The sequence below is a fragment of the Nicotiana attenuata genome, chromosome 8 (genome assembly GCF_001879085.1).
Source record: "Nicotiana attenuata strain UT chromosome 8, NIATTr2, whole genome shotgun sequence".
In the NCBI taxonomy this organism is placed as follows: domain Eukaryota; kingdom Viridiplantae; phylum Streptophyta; class Magnoliopsida; order Solanales; family Solanaceae; genus Nicotiana; species Nicotiana attenuata.
The window spans coordinates 46,704,752-46,727,129 of NC_031996.1; the positions used below are offsets into that span (position 1 = coordinate 46,704,752).

At 36.5% G+C, this 22,378-nt stretch overlaps 3 protein-coding genes across 5 annotated transcripts in view; 1 reads left to right on the plus strand and 2 right to left on the minus strand.

The window, feature by feature from the left end:
• LOC109231403 (UDP-sulfoquinovose synthase, chloroplastic) overlaps nucleotides 1-3,917 on the plus strand; it is a 4,374-nt gene extending 457 nt beyond the window's left edge. Inside the window, exons 2-3 of the mRNA XM_019397065.1 lie at nucleotides 1,225-2,307; nucleotides 3,263-3,917. Coding sequence (XP_019252610.1) covers nucleotides 1,264-2,307; nucleotides 3,263-3,664 — 1,446 coding nt within the window. The 5' untranslated portion in view covers nucleotides 1,225-1,263 and the 3' untranslated portion in view covers nucleotides 3,665-3,917. The remainder of the gene's footprint in view (nucleotides 1-1,224; nucleotides 2,308-3,262) is intronic.
• LOC109231404 (putative uncharacterized protein YDL057W) lies at nucleotides 4,306-10,968 on the minus strand. 2 transcript variants are annotated; one of them, XM_019397068.1, is made up of 7 exons: nucleotides 10,790-10,966; nucleotides 9,814-9,932; nucleotides 8,973-9,055; nucleotides 8,181-8,302; nucleotides 6,861-7,025; nucleotides 5,278-5,371; nucleotides 4,306-5,068 (listed from the first exon to the last, which is right to left on the minus strand). In XM_019397068.1, the coding sequence occupies exons 1-7, from the start codon at nucleotides 10,821-10,823 to the stop codon at nucleotides 4,822-4,824; spliced, it is 864 nt and encodes a 287-aa protein (XP_019252613.1). In that variant the 5' UTR covers nucleotides 10,824-10,966; the 3' UTR covers nucleotides 4,306-4,821. The 2 variants fall into 2 exon arrangements, with proteins under 2 accessions (XP_019252613.1, XP_019252614.1); XM_019397069.1 differs by lacking the exon at nucleotides 6,861-7,025 and having other exon boundaries at nucleotides 10,790-10,968.
• On the minus strand, nucleotides 13,519-21,702 carry LOC109231405 (ATP-dependent zinc metalloprotease FTSH 4, mitochondrial-like). Of its 2 annotated transcripts, none has more exons than XM_019397070.1 (7): nucleotides 21,293-21,702; nucleotides 20,595-20,682; nucleotides 18,959-19,225; nucleotides 18,564-18,818; nucleotides 18,345-18,469; nucleotides 15,717-16,193; nucleotides 13,519-14,839 (listed from the first exon to the last, which is right to left on the minus strand). In XM_019397070.1, exons 1-7 carry the CDS (start codon nucleotides 21,317-21,319, stop codon nucleotides 13,901-13,903), a joined length of 2,178 nt encoding a protein of 725 aa, XP_019252615.1. In that variant the 5' UTR covers nucleotides 21,320-21,702; the 3' UTR covers nucleotides 13,519-13,900. The 2 variants fall into 2 exon arrangements, with proteins under 2 accessions (XP_019252615.1, XP_019252616.1); XM_019397071.1 differs by having other exon boundaries at nucleotides 18,564-18,809; nucleotides 21,293-21,701.

The window sequence follows — 22,378 nt, forward strand, 5'->3', positions numbered from 1 at the left end:
CTACGAAGTACTTCGTAGTATAGTCTCGTAATTAGTTGTGTGTGTGTGTGTGTGTGGGGGGGGGGGGGATAAGTGATACCCATAATTAAGCGGAAGCTGTCCAATTAAATGGTTAACTTGTCATCATATCGCTAGTAGAAGTTAGTGCTTTTATTACTACTGGCTGAGTGTTGTGCAGTTGCTTGGTTTGAGTAATTCTGGGCTTATAGATAGGAGTAACTATAATTGAATCCCAAAAACAAGAGTTTGGCAACGTTAAAATGGATGAACTTTAGTTGCTGGCTGCTGATGAGCTTGAAGATAGAGTGATTTTGTTTTTGGGTTTGACTAAATAGTGTCAACATGAATGATCTATCAGATAAGGATTCTGGAGTAGACTAAGTGGGAGGAGAGTTTATGTATGTTCCAGAAATGCCTTTGGTTCTTCGAGCATTCTGTGGCACAAAATCCATCATTGGCAAAAAGGTTATTTGGTTTTGCCATTTTGGGCTTTGCTCTAAAAGAAACTACTGCATTGTTACCCCTATGATGGTGTAACTGACCTTATCCTTATTTCAAGCGAGGAAAGAAGGTTGTCGTTTCATTTAACCATCTTTCTGAAACAATGCTTTTGCTATGATACTGGAAAAATCAACTCATGTTTCCAGTCTATTTGCACTATGAAGTTGTATTCCATCAGGATCCGTTGCTTGGTTCTAATTGCACATTCTTGTGATGCTGGACTTAATATGTTTGACAATGCTATTTGGCCTTTGATCTTGTTAAGAAAATGAACCTTGGACCTAACTAAACTCCAAATACAGTTCAAATGGTGAGGATTTTCCTAGAAAGTATTAGGAAATTACAATCTACAAACTTAACAGATGTGGAATTCTGACATGTCTTTTCGAGTTGTTCATGCTGAGATCCCTATTAGTGGTGCAAGTGTCATCATGATTTTGATCAAAAAATATCTGTGTTTTTAAATCTTTTATATTAAGCAACTCTACCTTTTCAAGTAGTGATCTCGACTGATATTACATCAGCCAAAGTTTCCAGATGCCATTTGCTGTGTGCATCCTCTTGTGGGTTGGGCCCGCTAACTCACAGGCATTTTCTCGATCATCTAAAAATATTTTCTTCTTCTTGCACTTTGGCTAGTTCTTTTTCCATTTTGCTTGTACCTCCTAGACAAAGTACTGGAGTCTATATTCTGCTCTGATTCTTTCTTTCTTCGTTCTGCAGGTTTAAGAAAGTTGGTAGGCTCAAGTTGAGGCGGTTATCATGGCACATTTACTTTCTACCACTTGTTCTTTAGATGTCTCTTCCAGCAACAAGATGCATTTCAAGTCAATTAACCAATGTTCTACTCCTATTCCAACATCTTTTAATATGGGAATTTCCTTCTCACCTTTGAAAAAGCTAAGCTCGCAAAGGAAAAAGTCTGCACAATATGTGGTCAGAGCTTCAGCTGTTTCTATGAGCCAAGAAGCCACAAATCAGAACGACTCAGGCTCTCAACAGAGCACTGATGCAGCTTCCACTAGAAAGAAGGTCATGGTTATTGGCGGTGATGGCTATTGTGGCTGGGCTACTGCTCTCCACCTATCCAACAAGGGTTATGAAGTTGCCATTGTTGACAACCTTATTCGTCGCCTATTTGACCACCAGCTTGGTCTAGATTCTCTAACACCCATCTCATCTATCCATAACCGCATTAGGCGTTGGAAATCTCTGACAGGAAAAGACATTCAACTGTTTGTTGGTGATATATGTGACTTTGATTTCTTGGCAGAAGCCTTCAAATCCTTTGAACCTGATGCTGTTGTCCACTTTGGAGAGCAGCGTTCTGCTCCTTATTCTATGATTGATCGGTCGAGAGCTGTTTTTACCCAACATAATAATGTGATAGGGACACTTAATGTACTTTTTGCCATAAAGGAGTTTAGGGAAGAGTGTCATTTGGTCAAACTCGGGACAATGGGAGAATACGGGACCCCTAACATAGATATTGAAGAAGGTTTTATAACTATCACTCATAATGGAAGAACAGATACTCTTCCATATCCCAAACAGGCAAGCTCTTTCTATCATTTGAGTAAAGTCCATGATTCCCACAACATAGCTTTTACTTGCAAGGCGTGGGGAATCAGAGCTACCGACCTGAACCAGGGAGTTGTGTATGGGGTGAGGACTGACGAAACTGCAATGCATGAAGATCTGGTCAACAGACTTGATTATGATGCTGTATTTGGAACTGCATTAAATCGGTTCTGTGTTCAGGCTGCTGTTGGACATCCACTTACAGTATACGGTAAAGGAGGGCAGGTACGAACTTCCTCTCATTCCATGTAGTACTACACTTTAACGAATAACCAACTAATACTATTGAAGAAATCTTGAGTTCTATACTCAGATCCTCAAGTGAAATTTCTTTTCTAGCTCTCTTCAAATGCAGAAATAAAGATCTACTTTGAAAATGGATCACAAAATGTTCACTTGATGTAAATTGCTAATCCATCTCATGCTTTTGTAATTGTTCTGTAAGACCAACTTACAAAAGAATTGTTCTTTGGACCATAAACGGGGTGAACTTCAATAATCAGTGACATGATCTGTACAGACTACTTTGTCATGATCTCATCTAAAGAGAGCTAAGTAGCTAGTCATTTGTTCATTGCCGAAGACTAGCGTATGATAAGGATATAGGGACTGAGAAACGTTCTATGTAGGAAATGCTCAAAATGCTGAACTGTAGACCTATTTACCTTATCCACAAAAAAGAAATGCTGAACTGCAGACCTATTTACCTTATCCAAAAAAGAAATGCTGAACTGTAAACCTATTTTGCATACAGTCTGCCCCGAGTCCCTGACTGCTAAATACAAGCTGACATATCCTACCTTCCTCTTGCTTTTTTTAATTCAAATAGCAAAAACCATGGATGCTTCTGTAAAATTGAAGATTGTTGCTGGGAATTGAAACTGTCAAGAATTGACTGACCTCACTTCATATAATGTATCTAACACAATTATCCTGGAAAACAAAAAGTGGAAAGAAGGAGCCAGTCTGGTCACTAGGAAAATGATAAAAGGTGAAATTTAATAGGCTTCTTTATTTTGGATCAGAAAGAAAATTGAGGGTTGATTTTCTTTATTCATTGACACGCTTACTGTTTGTATTTATTTTGTGTGTGTCTTGACCAATTACCTCCTGACCGATAAGTCAGTAACCATTTCATAGTATTCCTGGCTTTTCTAATGTATGTTTTTGCGTCTTGCAGACCAGGGGATATTTAGATATTAGAGATACAGTTCAATGTGTTGAGATTGCAATTGCCAATCCAGCAAACCCAGGAGAGTTCCGTGTTTTCAATCAATTCACAGAGCAGTTTTCAGTAAATGAGCTTGCAGCCCTTGTCACAAAAGCAGGGGAAAAGCTTGGCCTTGAGGTGAAGACCATATCGGTACCCAATCCAAGAGTAGAGGCAGAGGAACACTACTACAATGCCAAACATACTAAACTAATTGAGCTGGGCCTACAACCCCACCTCCTTTCTGATTCTCTTCTTGACTCACTACTGAACTTTGCTGTTCAATATAAGGATCGTGTCGATACAAAGCAGATAATGCCTAGTGTTTCTTGGAAAAAAATTGGGGCGAAGCCAAAGACTGTTGCAGCATAAATCACTAAGACAAACTTTAAAGACGAGAGGCCTAGAGTTTCCATCTGCCATTTTGAATAGGAGCTATAATATTTTTATGAACCGTTACACCTTCTTGGTTCGAGTTTTAGGGAATGTATTTTTTGTATTTGGAGCTGGTAGAGTTGTGGGTGTAAAAATTGTACGACCAAATGCTTGGGGTTTTGATGACCAGTTTCAAGACTTATATGCAAACTTTGGGTTATGAATTACTTGTCCAAGTTAGTTTTGGCTACATAGAGTGCTCCCAATCATCCCATATCGTTAATTTGTCATTTTGGCAGATGTATCCAGTAACTTTTTGGCTTGCGTAGCGACTGAAGAGAGAAGTTTCCTATAGTCTAAAAATTCCAGAGGACATTGTCTTAGGTTTGGAGATGAATGATTTATTGGCTTGTAAAATCAAAATGTTCAAGCAAAGAAGTCAAATTTTTTTGTAACTTGTCTAAGATGCTGAAGTCATGAGATGATTAGGACCTTCTTGTGAAGCCTTTGACTGTATTAATGCCGGAAACTAAGCAAAAAGTTGCATAACAGAAACTCAGCATAATCTGTGCTGCTCTGACTTTCACAACACCACAGAAAATGAACAAAAAGCAATTTGAATGCATAATTTAGCTACATGCATAAATCAATGTTCACCATGTTTCATATGAAATTCTACGGTAAATTAAGTTTGTGAGTCTTTACAAACTTGTTTTTAGTTTTATGACCCTTATCTCTTTTTTTTACACACGACAGATTTACTTTTACACATAAGAGGTCTATATTACACATAAGATATCTAAAAAGGACACTTTCTTAATTTCTACATTGTAAATGGCCATGAAGGCCCATTTCCCCGAAGGGAGCTTCTTCCCAAGAAAACATAGAAAAGACGAAAAGAACCGAGTACTATAGCCATATCCTTTTCTTGTTTTCTTCCCCACCCTATGTGGTATCCATACATTCTCATATACTACTAACCTTCCTGCAATTCCCACTTTGAACTGAGTTTTGGCATTCGGTCCGTCAAAACTTTCTTTCACTAATGATGAGATAAAGGTCAAAGCAGTGCCTATGTTCGCGAACAAGCTATTTCACTGTCTACTTGGTGTTGTTGGTAAACGGTAAACTTGTATGCAGCACAGGACATTGGATCAGAATCGTGAATGTATATATCCACTAGTTCTTTTGCATGACTCAGATGGCATAGCCATGTAATCTCCGCAAAGACCCTCTTTCACAAAGGCCACCACAACTGAAGCCAACTCATCTTGATGCATGGTGAATTCATGATCAGCACCTTCGATAATGTGTAATTTATGATTTGGTATATTCTTGGCAAATTCCATTGCATCTTCAACTGGCACCATTTCGTCCACTGTACCATGGATTGTCAACACCCTGTATATTAATCCAGCAGGTTTAGTACATAGTTGTCAAGTTTTAAACAAGTTGTCATTCACAAGAAAAAGTGGCCTCATATTGAGACATGCACATAATGTGCACAGACAACGAATTAACGCCCAACTGTTGAAAAGGATGTATCATACAGTGAGATATGACGTGAATACTTAAGAATCACCCAGTTATAATCAATATCAATGCCTGACCTGCAGCTTTTGGGGATACTTTGACATGCTCCACCAGTATCAGTTGTAAGACGGTCCATCAAGCTTTCCTCAGTGACACGATACTCTAACCTTCCTGCAAATATCAAGAGATGGCAGTGTGGAGGGTTAACAACTGAAGGCAACCTGCCTGCTCACCTGTTTTGGTGCACATAGCATGAAAGAAATAGAAGACTCTGAAATTGCAAGAACAACGCGGAAAGCATAAAAAGAGTATTTTTGGTGTAAAGGAGAGAATTAGAATATTGGATAAGGGTCAAATATACCCCTCTACTATTCGAAATAGTTTAAATACACCCTCCATTTGAGTATTCATCCAATTGTACCCCTACCGTCATACTATTGCACTAATTTGCCCCTAACTTAAACGGAGGGACACGTGGCAAACTCAGAATCAAATAACCCACTTACAATTTTAATACCTGATTTCTTAACCCACCCGTTAATTTAATCCATAAACGACCCGTCAAATCTCTTTATTTTGATTTTCCTTTCATTTTCTTTCTTTTTTCCTTTACACCCTTCTCTTTCTTCTTTATCAAAACACCCTGCCACCTCCTTCACCTGAGCTTACACCCAATTCAAATCAAATTTCGAGTCCAACGGCCTCCAAAATATAACAATGCAGCTCTTTGCCATAGTGCCACTCTGTACCAGTTCTTCTTCACCTCTCCACACAAAGAAAGAAGCGTTGAAACTGTAAATGCATCAAACTTCCAGCCTTGAAATTGCATATCCTTCACAAAATCCCATATTTTAGCATCTAAAACTCTCTTTTACACCCATATACACTTAAATTAGAACATTAAAAATGAAACATTCCTATACGGCATTCCATCTCCTACATATTATTTGACAGCATTTTGGTGTTCTATTGATGAAATTGTTTGCCATCAAAAAAGAAAGTTCGTCACTTACAAGGTGCATACTCCCATTACAAAGCAACCACAAATTTTTCCAGGTCCACAAGTAAAGGCAAGCCACCACAAGGATAATGCAACTGGCAGGTCAAACTAGTTAGTGGCAGAGCAGCATTGCTCACTACTTTCCTACTCAAAGTCCTTCTAATTCAGATTCTAATGCTACACTTGATTGAACAGGTGCCTGTGATACGCACATGGACCAGCATACCCTGCACATGACCCACAAACATGCTTGGCAAATAGGCGCACCACTGCTTTGCACCTGCCAGTCTGATAAGCATGCACTTGCCATTGCGCACAACTGCCCTTGTAATTATTGCAAGTTGACTATTTCAAGCATAGCACTATGTCATGCTCATCAACCAAACTTGTGCTGCACCTCACATTTGCCGCCCATGTCTGGTCTAATCAGCTGTACCATATTCCGAAGTGATATTCATCAGCTAAACCAGCCACACCATGTGAGACATGTCATCTAACCATGTCCACTACCTCCCTAGGTGGTTTATTACTATTATCCATTGAAATGCATAGAAGTGTGAACCGTCCAATATTCCAGACTATAGAACATCCAGACCCAAAAATGGGACAGAAATATGTCGATTATGAAGCACAAACGGAAAAGAAGGCTATTAAGCATACCTTTTCTATTTCTAACATCAATAAAACCATCCTGCTTTATCTTTTCTTTAAAGTCTCTGCCCAAGCGGCCCTCTATCCCTCTCTCAAGATTGAAGCGGCCAGATATATTAATGACAGTTTGTACATCCTTGTACCTCGAAGCATACAAGAGCACAGCATTTCCTCCTGTAGGTAATTTATCACGAAAAAAACACTTTCAGCAGGAACACTAGCAGCGATACAATTTCCCGGGAAATAAGTTCGAGATATGGTTATTGAATCTAAATTAAGCTGCAGAATGTGTTGATTCTAGAAAGTGGATACAAGACAAACTGTGGGATAATATGATACTCTCTTTCCTTGTTAATTTGATCTTAGCCTGAGAGATCAATAGAGCACTATCATGACAACTCAAAATATTCGTGCAACTCTTTTTTTGTTTTTGATGACCGAGAAATCCGTCTGCGGCCGATCCTTTGGACCAACCGCAGCCTTCGAAACTCGGTGGATAATGGGCCAGCCCCTCTACCCTTCTCCACTTAAATAACAGGCTTTGCTTTGCATGGTGTGAGGTCTTGAACCTGTGACCTAAGACACAAATCCACCACCCTTTGCCACTTGAGCTAGGCCCTGGGGGCTTCGTGCAACTCTTACCAAAACAATTTATGTAGAATATGGACAAGAGAAAATATCATCATAGACATCAATGGTTATCAGGACCATATATTGCTGGGTAGAACATGTGGGCTGTCAACATTTACTGTTAGTTGTTAAAGTTAAATTTAAACATAAAGGTAAATTCAGAATTGCTAAATCAGTGATCATAATTGATTCTAACGGAGAAATATTTACTTAGATAGGAAATCCTTCTTCAATGTTTGAAAAGCTCATATTGGAATAACAATATTGGAAAGTTGAGTTTAAACATTAAATTTTCAAATCAAGCCAATGCTTGCAGATGACGTAATGAGCAAAATTAACCTACAAACAAAGAAAGGGTATCCATCTTCATGCACTGCATAAGTAGTTACAGCCTCTCCCTAAACTAAAAGACAAAGCAGCAGATTCAAGAAAAATTGCAAGGACAAAATGTAAATATCAATTGTGAAAGCTTCAAGCATGATAAGCGTAATGTCACAAGAAAACTTCGATCTATCAATGTCAAATCAAACAACAGCAAAATTAGCATTGCTACTACTCCAGGAAAACATATGTTAGTAGACTGCATGTACTATGCCAGTATGGTGGTAGTGTCCCTTGAGCTAGAGAACTAGAAAGGGGGAAAGGGAAGGAGAAACACATAAATTGGATCACACATAAATTGGCTTTCAAAGGCTATACCTTTGCTATGACCAACTATTGCTGCTATGAAACGTTTCTCCTCATGAAAGTGCTCAACTATGGCACGAAGATCATCAGCTTCTCTACGGTAGTTACCATACTGAAAGGAACCTTCGCTTTCACTGACACCAAAAATAAAGTGACTCTTCAGTAGTTCATTTCAAGTGTTTTTTCCTGTCTTCATAAAATTTACAAATTAGAAATTTATCATCTCTATATAGAGAATATAATGCTATGAGTAACATAAGTCAAGTCAAGATCCTGAGAATAATTGAAGAGAAGACTTATTTGACAGCACCCTATCTCTAAGATTCCAATTTAACAAGCTGGAAAGAGCTAGTTGCGATTAAAGTTAAGAGGATCAACTACGCTACTTGAAGACCAATATAATGTATCTTTCACAAAACTATATGAGCAAAGTAATTGAGCAGCTCATATTACTTGCATGCGAAAAGGAAAAGACAAAAAGAGAGAAAAAATTTATGAAACTTAAATAAATGTATTTTGGGTCCATACGCTTATGCAGCAGCAATCCAGATGCATATATATTTAGTTCCTCAATAACCTAACAAATGTTTACGTTTATAAGAACAGATACACCTAGTAGATTTTCCTCAGCTTTATAAAAAGGCGAGGCGGGATGCATCTTTATTCAATAATCCTTTCTACATTGAGTAAATCTAAGTTGGCAGATCAAGAGTAGGAGGAGAATAAAGTTCACCGGTTGCCCTCCCTTTCAATTTATTTTGGTAACCTAGAGGTTCGTATATTGGTTTTAGTATTTGAACATACCCATTTCCTGCAAAGTCAAAGCGGAAGGCACTGATTCCTTCTTTCTCTAAAGCAGCAGCAAGATTCACCATGGGGATCCGATCCTGAAGTTAAAGAAAAATCAATAAATAAGACTACTAGTCAACCCAGCAAAAGAGTTGGATGTTGCTGGACTGAATCACATAATAATGTAGAGGGTAAAATATTCAACCCATTTAGGCCTCTGCTACCGTATGTCCAATCTCAAGCAGATTCTCTCAGATGAATTTTCATCTTAGGAAATAAAGCAATAAACACATCCTTTTAGATAGAAAGGAAGCATCTGCGCAAACTAGATTCGACAATACTAAAACATAATACAGCAGTCAATAGGAGTAGTGGCATGTACAAGGACAAGTAGACGCACTGATACATTACATATTTCCTAGAATGCAATTCATATGTTCTCCAAGACAGAAGTTATCATGAGAGTATTCAGATATTGAAAGCAGCCATTTAGTTTCAAAATGCTCACAGGTAGTGAGATAAAAATGTAAAGATAAACTTTATTTTCTTTGTTCTTTCTAGGTGGAGGAGGTGGAGTGCTTTGGGGTGGGGGGGAGGATAGACATAGAATCGAGAGAACATTTTTCTCAGAAAAAAAATTACACTCAGTTATAGCAAAAAGAAGTTCCTAAAAGAATTTAATACCAAATTCAAGCTAAGCATGCATATTCCTGTGGCAAAAGCAATATTTTATAGGGGATCACCAGAACAGATATATCAACAAAGAAGAATATCTAAGCAAAAATCAGACAAATGACAATATGAATAAGCCATATAGGAGCAGTTACTCATACATGTTCTAATTATTGTAACAAACCTTCGATGACTTGAAACCATGGCAGATAATTACAAGCTCCGGGGAATTTGTTTCATGTAGCACACCCACAAGTTCCTCACTGTGGCTGTTATGTACTGTCACGCGCCTATGCCCAGTCTCTGTGGAAAAAAAGAAAGAAGGTATAGCTTAACTACAGCATTGTTGATTGACATTCATTAACCACTATTAAAACTCCTGCACGAATCACAATTCTATACCATCCTTGATGACATCCATTAACTGCTATTAAGTTCCTGTACAAAACTTTATGATTATTATTTTCTTATGAAAAATTTTAACAGTTAGATCACTATCTTGTTATGCCTAAAAATGGTCCAAGTAAAACTTAAATACATTATCAAATAGCAAAAGACTCCTTTTTTATTGCCCCGTCTCACATCTACTGCTGATATTTTCTTCCCTTAGGAGTTAGAAATGAATGAAACGATTAGAAACCTACACTTATCAAAACTCGAGTCACAAGTTTCCTACCAAGTACCCATAAGGTGAGCTAAGCATAATAAAAATCTTTTCTTTAGGAATTTCAAATTTCATTCAGCAATCTTCTGATTAAAAAGGGCCGCCTAGGTATTTCTTTCTGGGTCGTATGACAACTCCACAATGCAAATTTAAGCTATGACCATGCAACAATGCAAATTTTCAGCCAAAAATACAATATAAATAAATTCTTTTTGATGAATTGAAACCAACTAGTTTGAATTGAGGCATAGCAGTAGTTGTTGTTGTTAAACCGTCAATATAAACATAGTATCAAATTAGCTGCTAAGATTTTCACTATTCAGTACTGAAACTTGATAATGGGAACTAAACCAAGTGTTTTACATATTACGACAAGGAGCAAATACGATAATTGGCAAAACCCCAAAAATTCTATCCTCAGCAAAACCAATATAAAGATCATCAAATTCAAGCAAATTTTAGAAACCCCAGAAAAAAAACAGTTAATCTTAATTACCTTGCACATGGAGAATTGAAGGGGACTTCGCCATCTGATCAAAGCTTTGGTCTCTCCGAGTGTCCTTTGTAAGGAAGAGATTATTATTATGTATGACATGTTTTTATTGTAAGAGCTGAGGAAATTGAATTTATTGTATATCTGCGCAATCTGTGGTTTTTTCCTCCTGATTTATGTAGGTATTATGTTAATAATAATGTTTGGTTCACAAAAGGAAGGGGATGGAAAGTTGGTTATTTAACAACACATAAATAATAAATAAATTTTTCCAAAAAAAATATTCTGCTTTCTGCCCATTTGATTAGTTAAAGAAATTTACGGTACCACCTTTAAATTACTGGCATTATTATTACTCGTCCATAAAATTTATATATATAAAATGAAGAAATAGAAAATTCTTTTATACTAATTTTTTTTGTCATTTCTGTTTTTTCCCAAGAAGAAAAGAGAGAATATATTGAATTTCGAATATCCAATTTTACCAATAAGATAGGAAGAGTTACTTCACATTTAGAATTACACAAAAAGACTAAGAGTGCTAATTTTTTCTGTTGATATATTGTGATATGAATATACCACATTAATTTACATGGATCTTATCACAAATGTTTAATGCTTTTTGAGGCTTCTTTAGGGCCATGAAGTCAATGAATTAATTGTGGAGGTCTTAAATAACCGTTTTGCGCCTTTAAACTTGCATATAGTCTTTGACTATACCTCGCCGAATATCTAATGATTGCAAATAACATATTAATTACACTTTCTTTGTTTGATTTGGGTATCAGTATTTTTGGTATCAGGATCATCTACCCTCATAAATGGAAAATTTGAGCATGAAAAAAAATATAATCACGTACATTAATCTAATATTTGTGCAAAATTATATTTCTCTCTCGAGTTTTGTATAATATTTTTATTAGGGTGTTCGAACCGAATCGAAAAATTGCACCAAACCGAAAAGTCAAACCAAATCGATTAAAAAACCCATTAGGTTTGGTTTGATTTGATTTGATTTGGTATTGAATAAAAAAATCGAACCAAACCAATATATAAATATATAATTTTTATATATATTTAGGACTTAATATAGAATTTTCTTTAAAAATATCTAGAAATATTTGGGATAGAATTATAAAGTGCATTCATTTTTATTTACTTTAAATAATAGTAGGTTGTATCATTTTCTTATCAAGTGTTATTGAAATGCGTCAAGTTCGTCCGTATTCATATGTCAAGATTTCTTATATCTTTTTCGAATTAGAAATGGTATTCGATACTTTAGAATTAAATAGAACATATTATTATTTAGGTACCATATTGATTTTTATGTTTAATTATTAAATTCAGTTAACCTTGATAGCGTACATCAATGAAAAATTATTGTTAGACAACTAAGAAAATAACTATCACACGTTTCTAAAAAAAATCTCCAATAAGAGTACTTTTAATGGATCATATGTTTGTTAATTTTTTTAATTTTTACTAAACATATATTCACTTATCAAAACTTTATCTATAATTTTAACAAAGTAAGAATAAAATAATATTCATTTAACAAAAAATTAAAAAATAAAAAAACCTAACAAACCCGAACCAATCCAAACCGATAAAATTGATTTGTTTTGGTTTGATAAAAACTCGACTAGCCCAATCCATATACGCCCCTATTTATTATAATCAGAAAGAAGATTTTCTAATTATTTGTCAAATTAGGCAATAAGACAACGATGTCCCTCTCATGCAGCCTCTGATAGTAATAGTACTTAAAGAATAAGTAGAACTAGAGAAACGACGATTAAAAGTAATATAATATGGAAAAACTAGAGAGAGACTCTCCCAATTTTCAAAATTATCTTGATATGTTCTTTAATTTGAAAATTAATGTTCATGCTTAACACTTAGTAACTTTTTTTTTTTACACAATTAATAACCTTACTCACTCTGATATGAAGATACCTATCATTCTTTCGATAGCTTTGTTACAATCTTTAAAAAAAGCTTAACGTGCTTTTATATTTTTATATATATATAGTTTACATCCCATACTTAGGTTTATTTTAAAGCATAAAATTATAGTTTAAAGATCAAAAGAGAAGCTCGAATACAAACACTCACACATAATATGCATGTCCGTCTATAGATTTTCTTTCTTTCAACAAATAAACTTCATATTATTCTTTCTTATATAGTTCAATGTTTAAGTTAAAATTCTTTACCATTTGATGTTTTTATTTTGACAGTCAACCTTTTAAGGTAAAGTTCACCCTTTTATGAAATGCTTTCCGACCTTGTTTGGTGTATAAAATATAATGCGTCTAAGAACAGCTCAATTTAGTCTATTCTCGTAAATCATTTCAAAAGATAATCTGCCTATTATCACATCATACTGTTAATATATCATTGAGAATTAATTTTTAAATGCAACATAAGATAAATGTTATGAACCAAAGGAAAAGTTTACATAAAACTTGAAAGAGTTGATAGTATAATAGCATCTTATTTTGATCCTGATTTAAGATTTGATTCCTTAAAGTTTTTCTTTTAACAAATTTAAAACTACATAAAACTTATACCATAAATCAGTTTTTTAAAGACTACAGACAACTAAAAGAACTGTTAGAAAAACCATTAACGAAAAAAAAAATTGTTACTCCTCAAATGATAATTATGTCACAATAAAAAGGATACATAAGACTTCCGCACAGGCTTTCCAAAAGCCAAAAGAAAAAAGCAGGTAAGGAGTAAATGCATTATTGGAAAACTATTAAGTTCTGACACTGCGAAATTTTACAATATACTCATGAAAAATATCCAACTCAAATTGGCAAGTAAATGAGTCTGCAGATAATTAAAATTAAGATCTGTAAGGTCAGCTAAGTGGCTTTATAACACCAAAAGAAAGAGGCCTTAGGACAACTAAATATGACACACACTTAGACAACATGAATTTGCCAATTTATCTGTTACTATTTCCATTGACCTCTAAACTCACCTCCATACATTAATCACCTCCTTGATAGTAACTCAACAATGAAAAGGGTGGAAAGCTCGCGTGAAAATGATCCCCTATATGCACATTGGATTGATAAAAACTACCAATAAGTTACCATACTAAGGTCCTACAGGAGCAATGCCTTTGGTTTTGGCTGCGGCAGTGGCCGCAGCTGCAGCACCAGCAGCGGCAGCAGCAGCGGCTGCTGCTGCGGCTGCGGCTGTTGGACTTGACGGAGGAGCTGGATTGGATGGTGATGTGCTCTCCTCAGTAACTAATTGAGGTTGCTGCTGCTGTATTTGTTGAGAATTGACCTGTGTAAGCAGGGCCTTTATCTGGTTTCCGGTCAGCGTTTCCTGCTCAAGTAATGCATTGGCAAGAGCATGAAGCTCTTTGTTGTGGGTGGTCAAAATCGTTTTCGCATTGTTGTAAGCCTTTTCAAGCAGTTCTCTTACTTCCTTCTCAATGAGAAGCCTCGTTTCAGTGCTCATACTCTTCCCATTATCATCATAGTTGTGGGTGACGAGCCCAACTTCTTTGCTCATACCCCACTTAGTAACCATGGCCCTGGCGAGATTGGTTGCTTGCTGGAGATCGCTAGATGGACCAGAAGTTACTTCACCTTCTCCAAAAATGAGCTCTTCAGCGACACGCCCACCCATAGCAACATCAAGCCGAGCTAGCATCTGCTTACGGGACATACTAGTCTCATCCTTCTCAGGCAATTGAGCAACCATACCGAGAGCCATTCCACGTGGAACAATGGTTGCCTTGTGAACTGGAAGCGCCCCATCAGTATGAATAGCAACAAGAGCATGGCCGCCTTCATGGTAGGCTGTAAGCTTTTTCGTCTCTTTGGATATGAAAGCTGATTTGCGCTCACTTCCCATCATGATCTTGTCCTTAGCATACTCTAGATCAGCCAAGCTTACAGCTTTGGCACCATCCATCGCGGCCTTCACAGCAGCAATATTAACCAAATTGGCAAGGTCAGCACCAGAAAATCCAGGAGTCCCTCTAGCAATGATCATAAGGTCGGCATCATCGGCTTTAACAACCTTCCAGATAGGAAACGTTTTGACAGAGAGATTAGAAATGATGCTAAATAAAACCCTTTAAAATTGCAGTTGCATGTGTAGTTAGCTATCCAGAAGAGAAAGATGGTCAAGTAAACCACGCATGGTGGAATGTGTTTGAGGCTGATATGGTAACAAAGTTTTTATTTTAGTAAGTCTACAGCAAAAAGAGACTGAACACCACATCAATAGACAGTAGCCGCTCACAAAACCATGTCCAAGTAAAATGTGAGAGGTAAAAATGCCACAAGAGAAAACACCTACAGTGGGAGACCTTTACGAGTAGGGAAATTTCAAGTGTACTTTTAAGTGTACCAGGACAAACTAATTTCAGTAGGCATCTCGTCTCCAAATAGTTTGATTCACAGTATAGGTCAATAAAAAATAGATTCACCAATAGAAAAAAAGCAAGAAAGGCGATGTGCACATGCATAATGAATTTCTAATATAAATTGCTAAAAGAGAGATAGACATAAGGAAAACCTATCAGCTACTCCCTCCGGTCCACAATAAGTGACTTTTTGGCCCTTGATACATCCATTAAGGAAATACTAACTCCTAGAAAAAAAAATATCTTGACTAAATTACCCTTAATTAAAATTTGCATACGGTTAATTTGACACATTGGGATATGTAAATAAGGGCAAATTTGAAAAACTAAAGTTAATTCATTTTTGATTATGTAAAAAGGACACTTATTTTGAACCAAAATAAAAATGCCAAAAGGTCACTTATAATGGACAGGAGGGAGTATTAAACAAGCGTTACAATAGCTTCAGATTGCTACGAATAGTTCATGAGAACAATGACCTGGAAACTGCAGGGTCACCACAGATGCCCCAGTATTCAGAAAAAATACCTTTGACATGTGAGATTCCAGAATCTGCTTCCGACCTTCAACATCAGGATTTGGGACAACAATGTTCCGATCAAAACGTCCAGGTCTCACCAGTGCCTTATCCAATGACTCAGGGAAGTTAGTGGCCGCAATCACAATGATTCCATCGTTCTGTTTGAAACCATCCAGCTCAACAAGCAACTGATTCAAAGTCATCCTCATATATTGCTGGTCCTTTGGGTTACGGCTACCTCCTATGGCATCAATTTCATCAATGAATATAATGCATGGTGATCGCTTCTTAGCAGCTGCAAAAAGGTCTCTTACTCTCCGGGCTCCAACACCAACAAACATTTCTTCAAATTCACTGCCACTGCATGAGAAAAAGGGAACCCCAGCTTCTCCTGCTATGGCTCTTGCCAACATGGTCTTACCAGTTCCAGGTGGACCAACAAGTAACACCCCCTTTGGGAGCTTGCCACCAAGACGAGTGAATCGCTGCAACAAAATGTCAATATAAGCAATTGTAAAAATAACTGCCTCACGGCATAGAAAAAACAAATCATCAACACCGAGCAAAAATGACGATGGTAAACAGAAAAAATTAAACACAGTAAGATTTAATAAGATGTTGCAAAATTAAGTCATAATCAAACTACCAACCAAAGTAGAAAGTCATATATTAGCCAACAGCTCAAAAACTTTGGTATAATGCAAATTGCAACATGAGCAAAAATCAGAATAGTTACTAACTTTCATTCCAGAGTAGTTAAAGAAAGAGAAAGGTTAATTGGAGGAGTTGGAAAGCCTTTCAATACTAGTTTATCTTCTCTTTTCCTCCATAGGGGCACTGCCGCACAAACAAGCGAACTTTACCAGCAGAGCTGCAGAGATGTGTTCATGATTGTTAGTTAGCTTGAATTAGGTAGGTCCTGATCGGAAAGATTGGTCATGCTTGTTTTTGGTTTTAATTAGCTATTCATAAAAAAGCTAACAAAACTGCTAAACTAACCAATTAATCTAACTTTCACCCGAGTCCTCATGGGGCTAACCTATGTGGCACTCCCAACTTGTTCAACTCCCAAGCAGATAGGACAGTATCAAATACTTCTCTATAATTAACTGAAGCTGTCAACCCACACTCCGCTACAACTATTTTCTTTAAATGGCGGTGGTCTGGGCCAGTTTTGCACACACCTAAACTAATTAATCAGACCACCCGCTATCTCACACCAACGCAAGTACCAGCTTACTCTACCCACCAAGGCTTAGACAGATGGAAAGCATTCATCTGACATGTTTTTCTTTGCTAGGATTTGAACCCTAGTCTCTCATAGTTCAATCCAATTGTACTGACCACCAGTCCACACCCTTGGATGCCACAATTAGCAACAACTGTTTAAGCAGAATTAGCAGCTTAAGAACCTGTTAGATACTTCGCTTCTTGTTCTTAGATACTTCTCTTCTTGTTCTATACTCATTAGGTTTGTTCGTCAACGTCCCCAGCCCGATCAGCAGCAAGGATGTTCTATGAGTTGCCTCCATGTTATCATAATATAGGGTCAGCCAAGCTGGTGACGCTCTCACGTCACTTTAATTTTTCTCTTCCTTGCAGCCAAAGGCAAAGTCTGGTACTAGCAAATCCCCTGGCTAATTTGTAGTCTCACCACTCCTAACAGTTTCACATAACTGAATTACTGGTAGTCAAATGAGAGTGGAATAGGTTTATCAGATTCAGCCTGTAGAGCAAGGTAACTGATTTTCCAAATGTCCATAAATCTAAGCAACTAACCGCACAACAGGAGTCCTACCATATATTTTGATACAAGCCTCGAAAATGTGTATGTTATGACGGCATACTCACCCGAGTTTTGAACATGTGGGCTAGCGAACTCACCAGGATTTATCAGTCATAAAAATAAAAGAACACATGATTCAGAACATGGATCTTTGGATAGCAGAAGGATACCCCGATTTCACAACCAACCAATTGTAACCTTGTTTTGATCAGAGAATTAGGAGCCATTTCAGATAACCAAAATCTTCAGTATTCAAGCATGTGGAAATCCAACTGAAGAATTGAATGATCATAGGCTACTTATGAACCCAAGAGAAATAGCCCATATAATCGGTTCTCCTTCTATCCTTGCCTTTCTTGCCTCAATACCTAACATAGTGTGGATATAATTAACAAATAATAAACTTTACAGAATGTTATCCTGACACAAAGGGGGGAAGCGCTTGCTGCCAACTTCCCTATTTAATTTTTTAATTAAGAAAAAGGAATATGTGAAGTCGGCACATATAACTAGCAAAACATAACTGATGTTCCCATATTACATGTATCTCTGTCAGATTCTCAGGTCATTTCCATCTTCCTTTGCTCTCTTTCGTTGAACTTTTGTTGGGAAGAAGGAGCAGATTATGTTAAAGCAGATCTAGCGAATACACAGTTAGAAAAGATAAATATCGTTCCGCCATGAATAAAATCTCATATGTAATGTCAGAGCAATCTCATGCCATCCAGCATTATCTTCGCTCACTTACATGGTCTTTGACACAAAAGATAAAATTTAGGATTTAATTTTCATACCGACAGGAGAATATATGCGTTAGTGGTTATTGCAAATACCTCCCATATTAACTTACCTTAGGGTCTCGAAGATAGTGCACAATCTCTTCCAGCTCCCCTTTCGCCTCATCAACACCCTTCACATCAGCAAATCTTGTATTGGTTTCCATAGTCGGCTGCACTTCCTCATTTAGACCAAGTCCTGAGGCAGTAAACATCATTAACAAAAAAAGAACTTCTACTTACAATCAAATTCACCTGAAGAAAAACCAGTAAAAATTACAGAGCTTCTATACCTTTGCTGATTCCTCTATCTTCAATGAGCGCACCAACACCTGAAATCAAGAGAAAGGCCAAACCAAGAGCACGGAATGTACGCCATAGCTGTTCTTTGAAATGAGCCCCTTCAACAGCCACCATATGTATAGGAGCACTGGAAGTACCAAGAACGCCATCCTTCATAGCTTTCCCAACATTCCTAAAAGCTGACAGAGCTCCTAAATTTGCTTCTTCCGCATGAGAGCTAGCAGTACCACCAATCCCTGGAAGACCTCTAGTCAGACACAACTTAGAACCCACTACCAACTTATCAAAAGCCTTAGTATCAAAAATGTAAGAAAACAAATTCTCAATGCCAAGCCAAATTGACAGCCCAAGCTAATGAGAGACAAACTCTCTTAAAAGGTCTCACCTCTCTGCAATGTACGGAGCAGCTCACTTTCATCTAGTCTATCAACCTTAACCAGTGCCTTAACATACTCCGAGAGTGCTGCTGGATTAGAATGAAGTGAAGGTTGACCTTCAAACAACCTTATGACTGCCTCTGGATCGTTCTTATGATATAGCTCTCTGAGATACGCCGCATCAGTAGGTTCTTCTGTATCACGTACTCGGCGGGCCAGGCTGCCCACATAACTTGATCGAAACCTTCTTTCCTTGGTTCTTGCAGCTCCATGTACTGCACAAAGAAGGGACACGCTGGAAGATTACAACATGCTTTGCCCCAGATAAAAGTAAGGCAATTATACTTTCGAAAGAACATTTATTGCATAAATGTACATCTCTTAATATAACATGAAGCAAAAGGTCAAGCCAAACATTGAGAAAAGGTGAAGCAACCAGAAGAAGCCAGAAGTGTCTTTCGGAATTCAAACATTTTACTTGCAATATTCAATGTATATTTTACTCTACCATCAAGCTGTCAGAAGGTCTTAATGTCAACTAGCTGTCTGCAATTTGTCAAATGATGCAGAGGCTTAACATATTAGGTGATAAGCGCTTCATCTTCTCAAACGTTCACAAGACTAGGAAACATACTAACAAATATACTGCACAGAACCTAGGAGATAGCAAGTTTCATATTAGAAAGTCATATTACTCACAAAATGGGTTTAAACTTTCTCTTGTAAGCACAAAAAAGATCTTAAGAAGGCAATTTAGGCAGTGCCAACACCATGAAACTTATGTACCAAAGACGTTGTCCATTTTCATATCATAACGATTTCGAGTACAAATAAAAGTTCTTCTCAGCAAACCCAAAAGAGGAGGCCGACACTATAGAGAGATTTCACCAGAAATCTTACTGGTGAAATATTATGCAGCACCAATTATTACTTTTTAAATAAGTATGAACTGCGAGAATTCTTTATCTCAAAGCAGTTTAGACAGGTTAATATAAGGTAAATCTTATTCCCATCTTAACAAAGTCTTATATCCCTTTCGTACGTACGTTACCCACATCTCCTATCCCACTCTTCTACCTACCCAACATTGTCAACTATATCTTCATTATTAAAGTTGCTCACTTCTTGACCTCAATTGCTATCTGCTCTATTTCATATTTACAATGGTCTATTTGTGTATTGCAGCTAAATTCTAGATCTGCGATTCTCAAGCTCCGTTGAAGACTATTATTTGGAAACAATACTGTTTGCTTTGGTATTGTTTTTAAATGTATACCAATTTTGTATGTAAAAGATAAAACCCCTTTTTGATTAGTTTTGCCTAAATCGTTAGTAGAACCCAATCTAGCATGACGTAGAGGGTGGAAAAGAGGGGGCAGCAGTTACCAGCATTATTTTTGGTGTTCCATACATTGTAGGTATGTATAGTTCAGTCTAAGAAAATATAGAGGAATGATTTTTTTATACAACAAACATCTAGCTAAAGATATATACACACAGCAAGTAATAATTCCATGAACTCAACCCTTCCTTTTTTTTCATTTCTCAACCATCAACCACTATAATATCTACAAAAAAAGAGGAAAAAAAAAAGAAGAAGAAACATGCCTCCACTTCATGAGCACAAAAATGTTTAGGACGTACCTCCACCTCCTATCGCCTTTCCAGAGGTAAGATAGGTTCTATTGAGAAAACTGTTTAGCTGCCTCAGTTGAGATTGCTGCCTTTCAACCTGTATGACCAAAGTACAATTCAATGCATAAAAGAGAATAGCAGGGGAAAAAAACATCACGCCAAGACGAAGGTGACGCAAACCTTTGAACAGAAAACAAACAGTGTAAGGAAAAAAAGCTACTGCACACAACTTTTACAATTTAAGCAGCTGAGGAAAGATTTCCTTTTTACTTTAACTTACACTGATACTGAACCAACATAGTGTGTCACATGGATATCTGTAAAGCTATCATATGGAGCAAGATAAGCTAATTTTAAACATAAAAATCTAATCTTTCAGTTTCATAACCCAATATAAAAACAAGCAAAGTAAAGCTACACAAGCGTTAGCCTAAAAAAAATCATAGTTAAAATTTAATACCCTATAACTATAATAAGGAAAGAGAAAGAGAAAACCAAATTAGAGCAGCTAATTACTCCCAAAAATTCAATTCTTGACTACAAGGGAACCTACAAATGTACCAAGATTAGGGTTTCTATGACCCAACACACCAATAAATCTTCAATCATCAATAAACCCAATAAAAATCAAATAAAATCAATCAAAGATATGAATAAAAGATTAAATCTTTGAAATAAAATCTTCTGATAAGAGTGAAAGAAGTGACCTGTCTGAGAAGGCGCATTAAAGCCATCTCTAAAAGCAATAAAGATTTGATCTTTTCTCTAACCCCTTTTCACCTTTCTCTCAAAACCTTCCTCCTCTTCTTTGTTATCTAGTTTCTTGGTGCTTCTACTGCGATTATTGTGAACTTTTTTGGTGATCGAAAATGGAGAAAGACGGGAAAGGGGAGGTTGATTTTTTTTTTTTCTTCCCAGAGAAATACTTTAAATATTTATTGTTACTGGTAAATAAAAATAAATAAGTAATTGAACAATTTTTGGGATGGAAAAAGAAAAGAAACAATTTTTTTGGAAATATCTCAGAAAGGGTAGAGGAAAAGATTGAATTTGGAGGGGGTAATGGTGCTAACTTGTACACCGTGCGTCAAAGAGCACCTCTAGAATCTATTGTATCCGGGAAGAGGTCAAGTCTTGAAAGGTCTTTGAAAATAAAATTATAAAAAGAAAATATCGAAAGGTCTATATTACCCATACTAGAAAAATTTTATTTTTTGTCTCGTACAACTCACATTAGTTGTATGAGTTATCTTTTTGTCTCACAATTTTGTGAACCCAAATTTTTGTGGACCCAGGAGTGTAAGATTGGGGTCCACAAATTTGTGTGACAAAAATGAGCCTTACACAACATTAGTTGTGTGAGACACACAATAAAACTTCTCGTTTTAAGCAGTTTTAAACTTATTTTAAGCATTTTTTAACTTTGCCAAAAGGCTAATAACAACAACTTACCAGTATATTTCCACGAACTGAAAAAAAAAACTAAAAAGAACTTAAAAGTTGATTTGACCAGCTTAAAAATCAATCCAAACACCCTTCACGTTTTAGTTAAAGAGGTATGAACTGCAAGTGTACTATGTTAGTAAATCTTAAGGAGAGTGTTTTATGTCTTATACATGAGACTATTTTAAATGTCGATTAGGCTACCAATAAAGGAAGAATTTCATATATAAAAATATGTATTGTTTAATTCATCGTATATTTAATTTTTAATATAGTTGATCAAATACCCGATAAAAATTATTTCTATTTTACTAATCCCTACATAATAATCCTTATATAATTATTGTTTA

Excerpts from the sequence above, each read along its gene's own strand:
- LOC109231404 (XM_019397068.1), bottom strand. The coding sequence starts at position 10,823 with ATGGCGAAGTCCCCTTCAATTCTCCATGTGCAAG. Across the intron at positions 9,933-10,789 it reads TTCAATTCTCCATGTGCAAG|AGACTGGGCATAGGCGCGTG; the intron begins GTAATTAAGATT and ends TTTTTTCCACAG. Across the intron at positions 5,069-5,277 it reads AGTATCCCCAAAAGCTGCAG|GGTGTTGACAATCCATGGTA; the intron begins GTCAGGCATTGA and ends ATTAATATACAG.
- LOC109231405 (XM_019397070.1), bottom strand. The coding sequence starts at position 21,319 with ATGGCTTTAATGCGCCTTCTCAGACAG. Across the intron at positions 18,819-18,958 it reads GCTCCGTACATTGCAGAGAG|GTCTTCCAGGGATTGGTGGT; the intron begins GTGAGACCTTTT and ends GTCTGACTAGAG. Across the intron at positions 16,194-18,344 it reads ACTATCTTCGAGACCCTAAG|CGATTCACTCGTCTTGGTGG; the intron begins GTAAGTTAATAT and ends ATTTTGTTGCAG.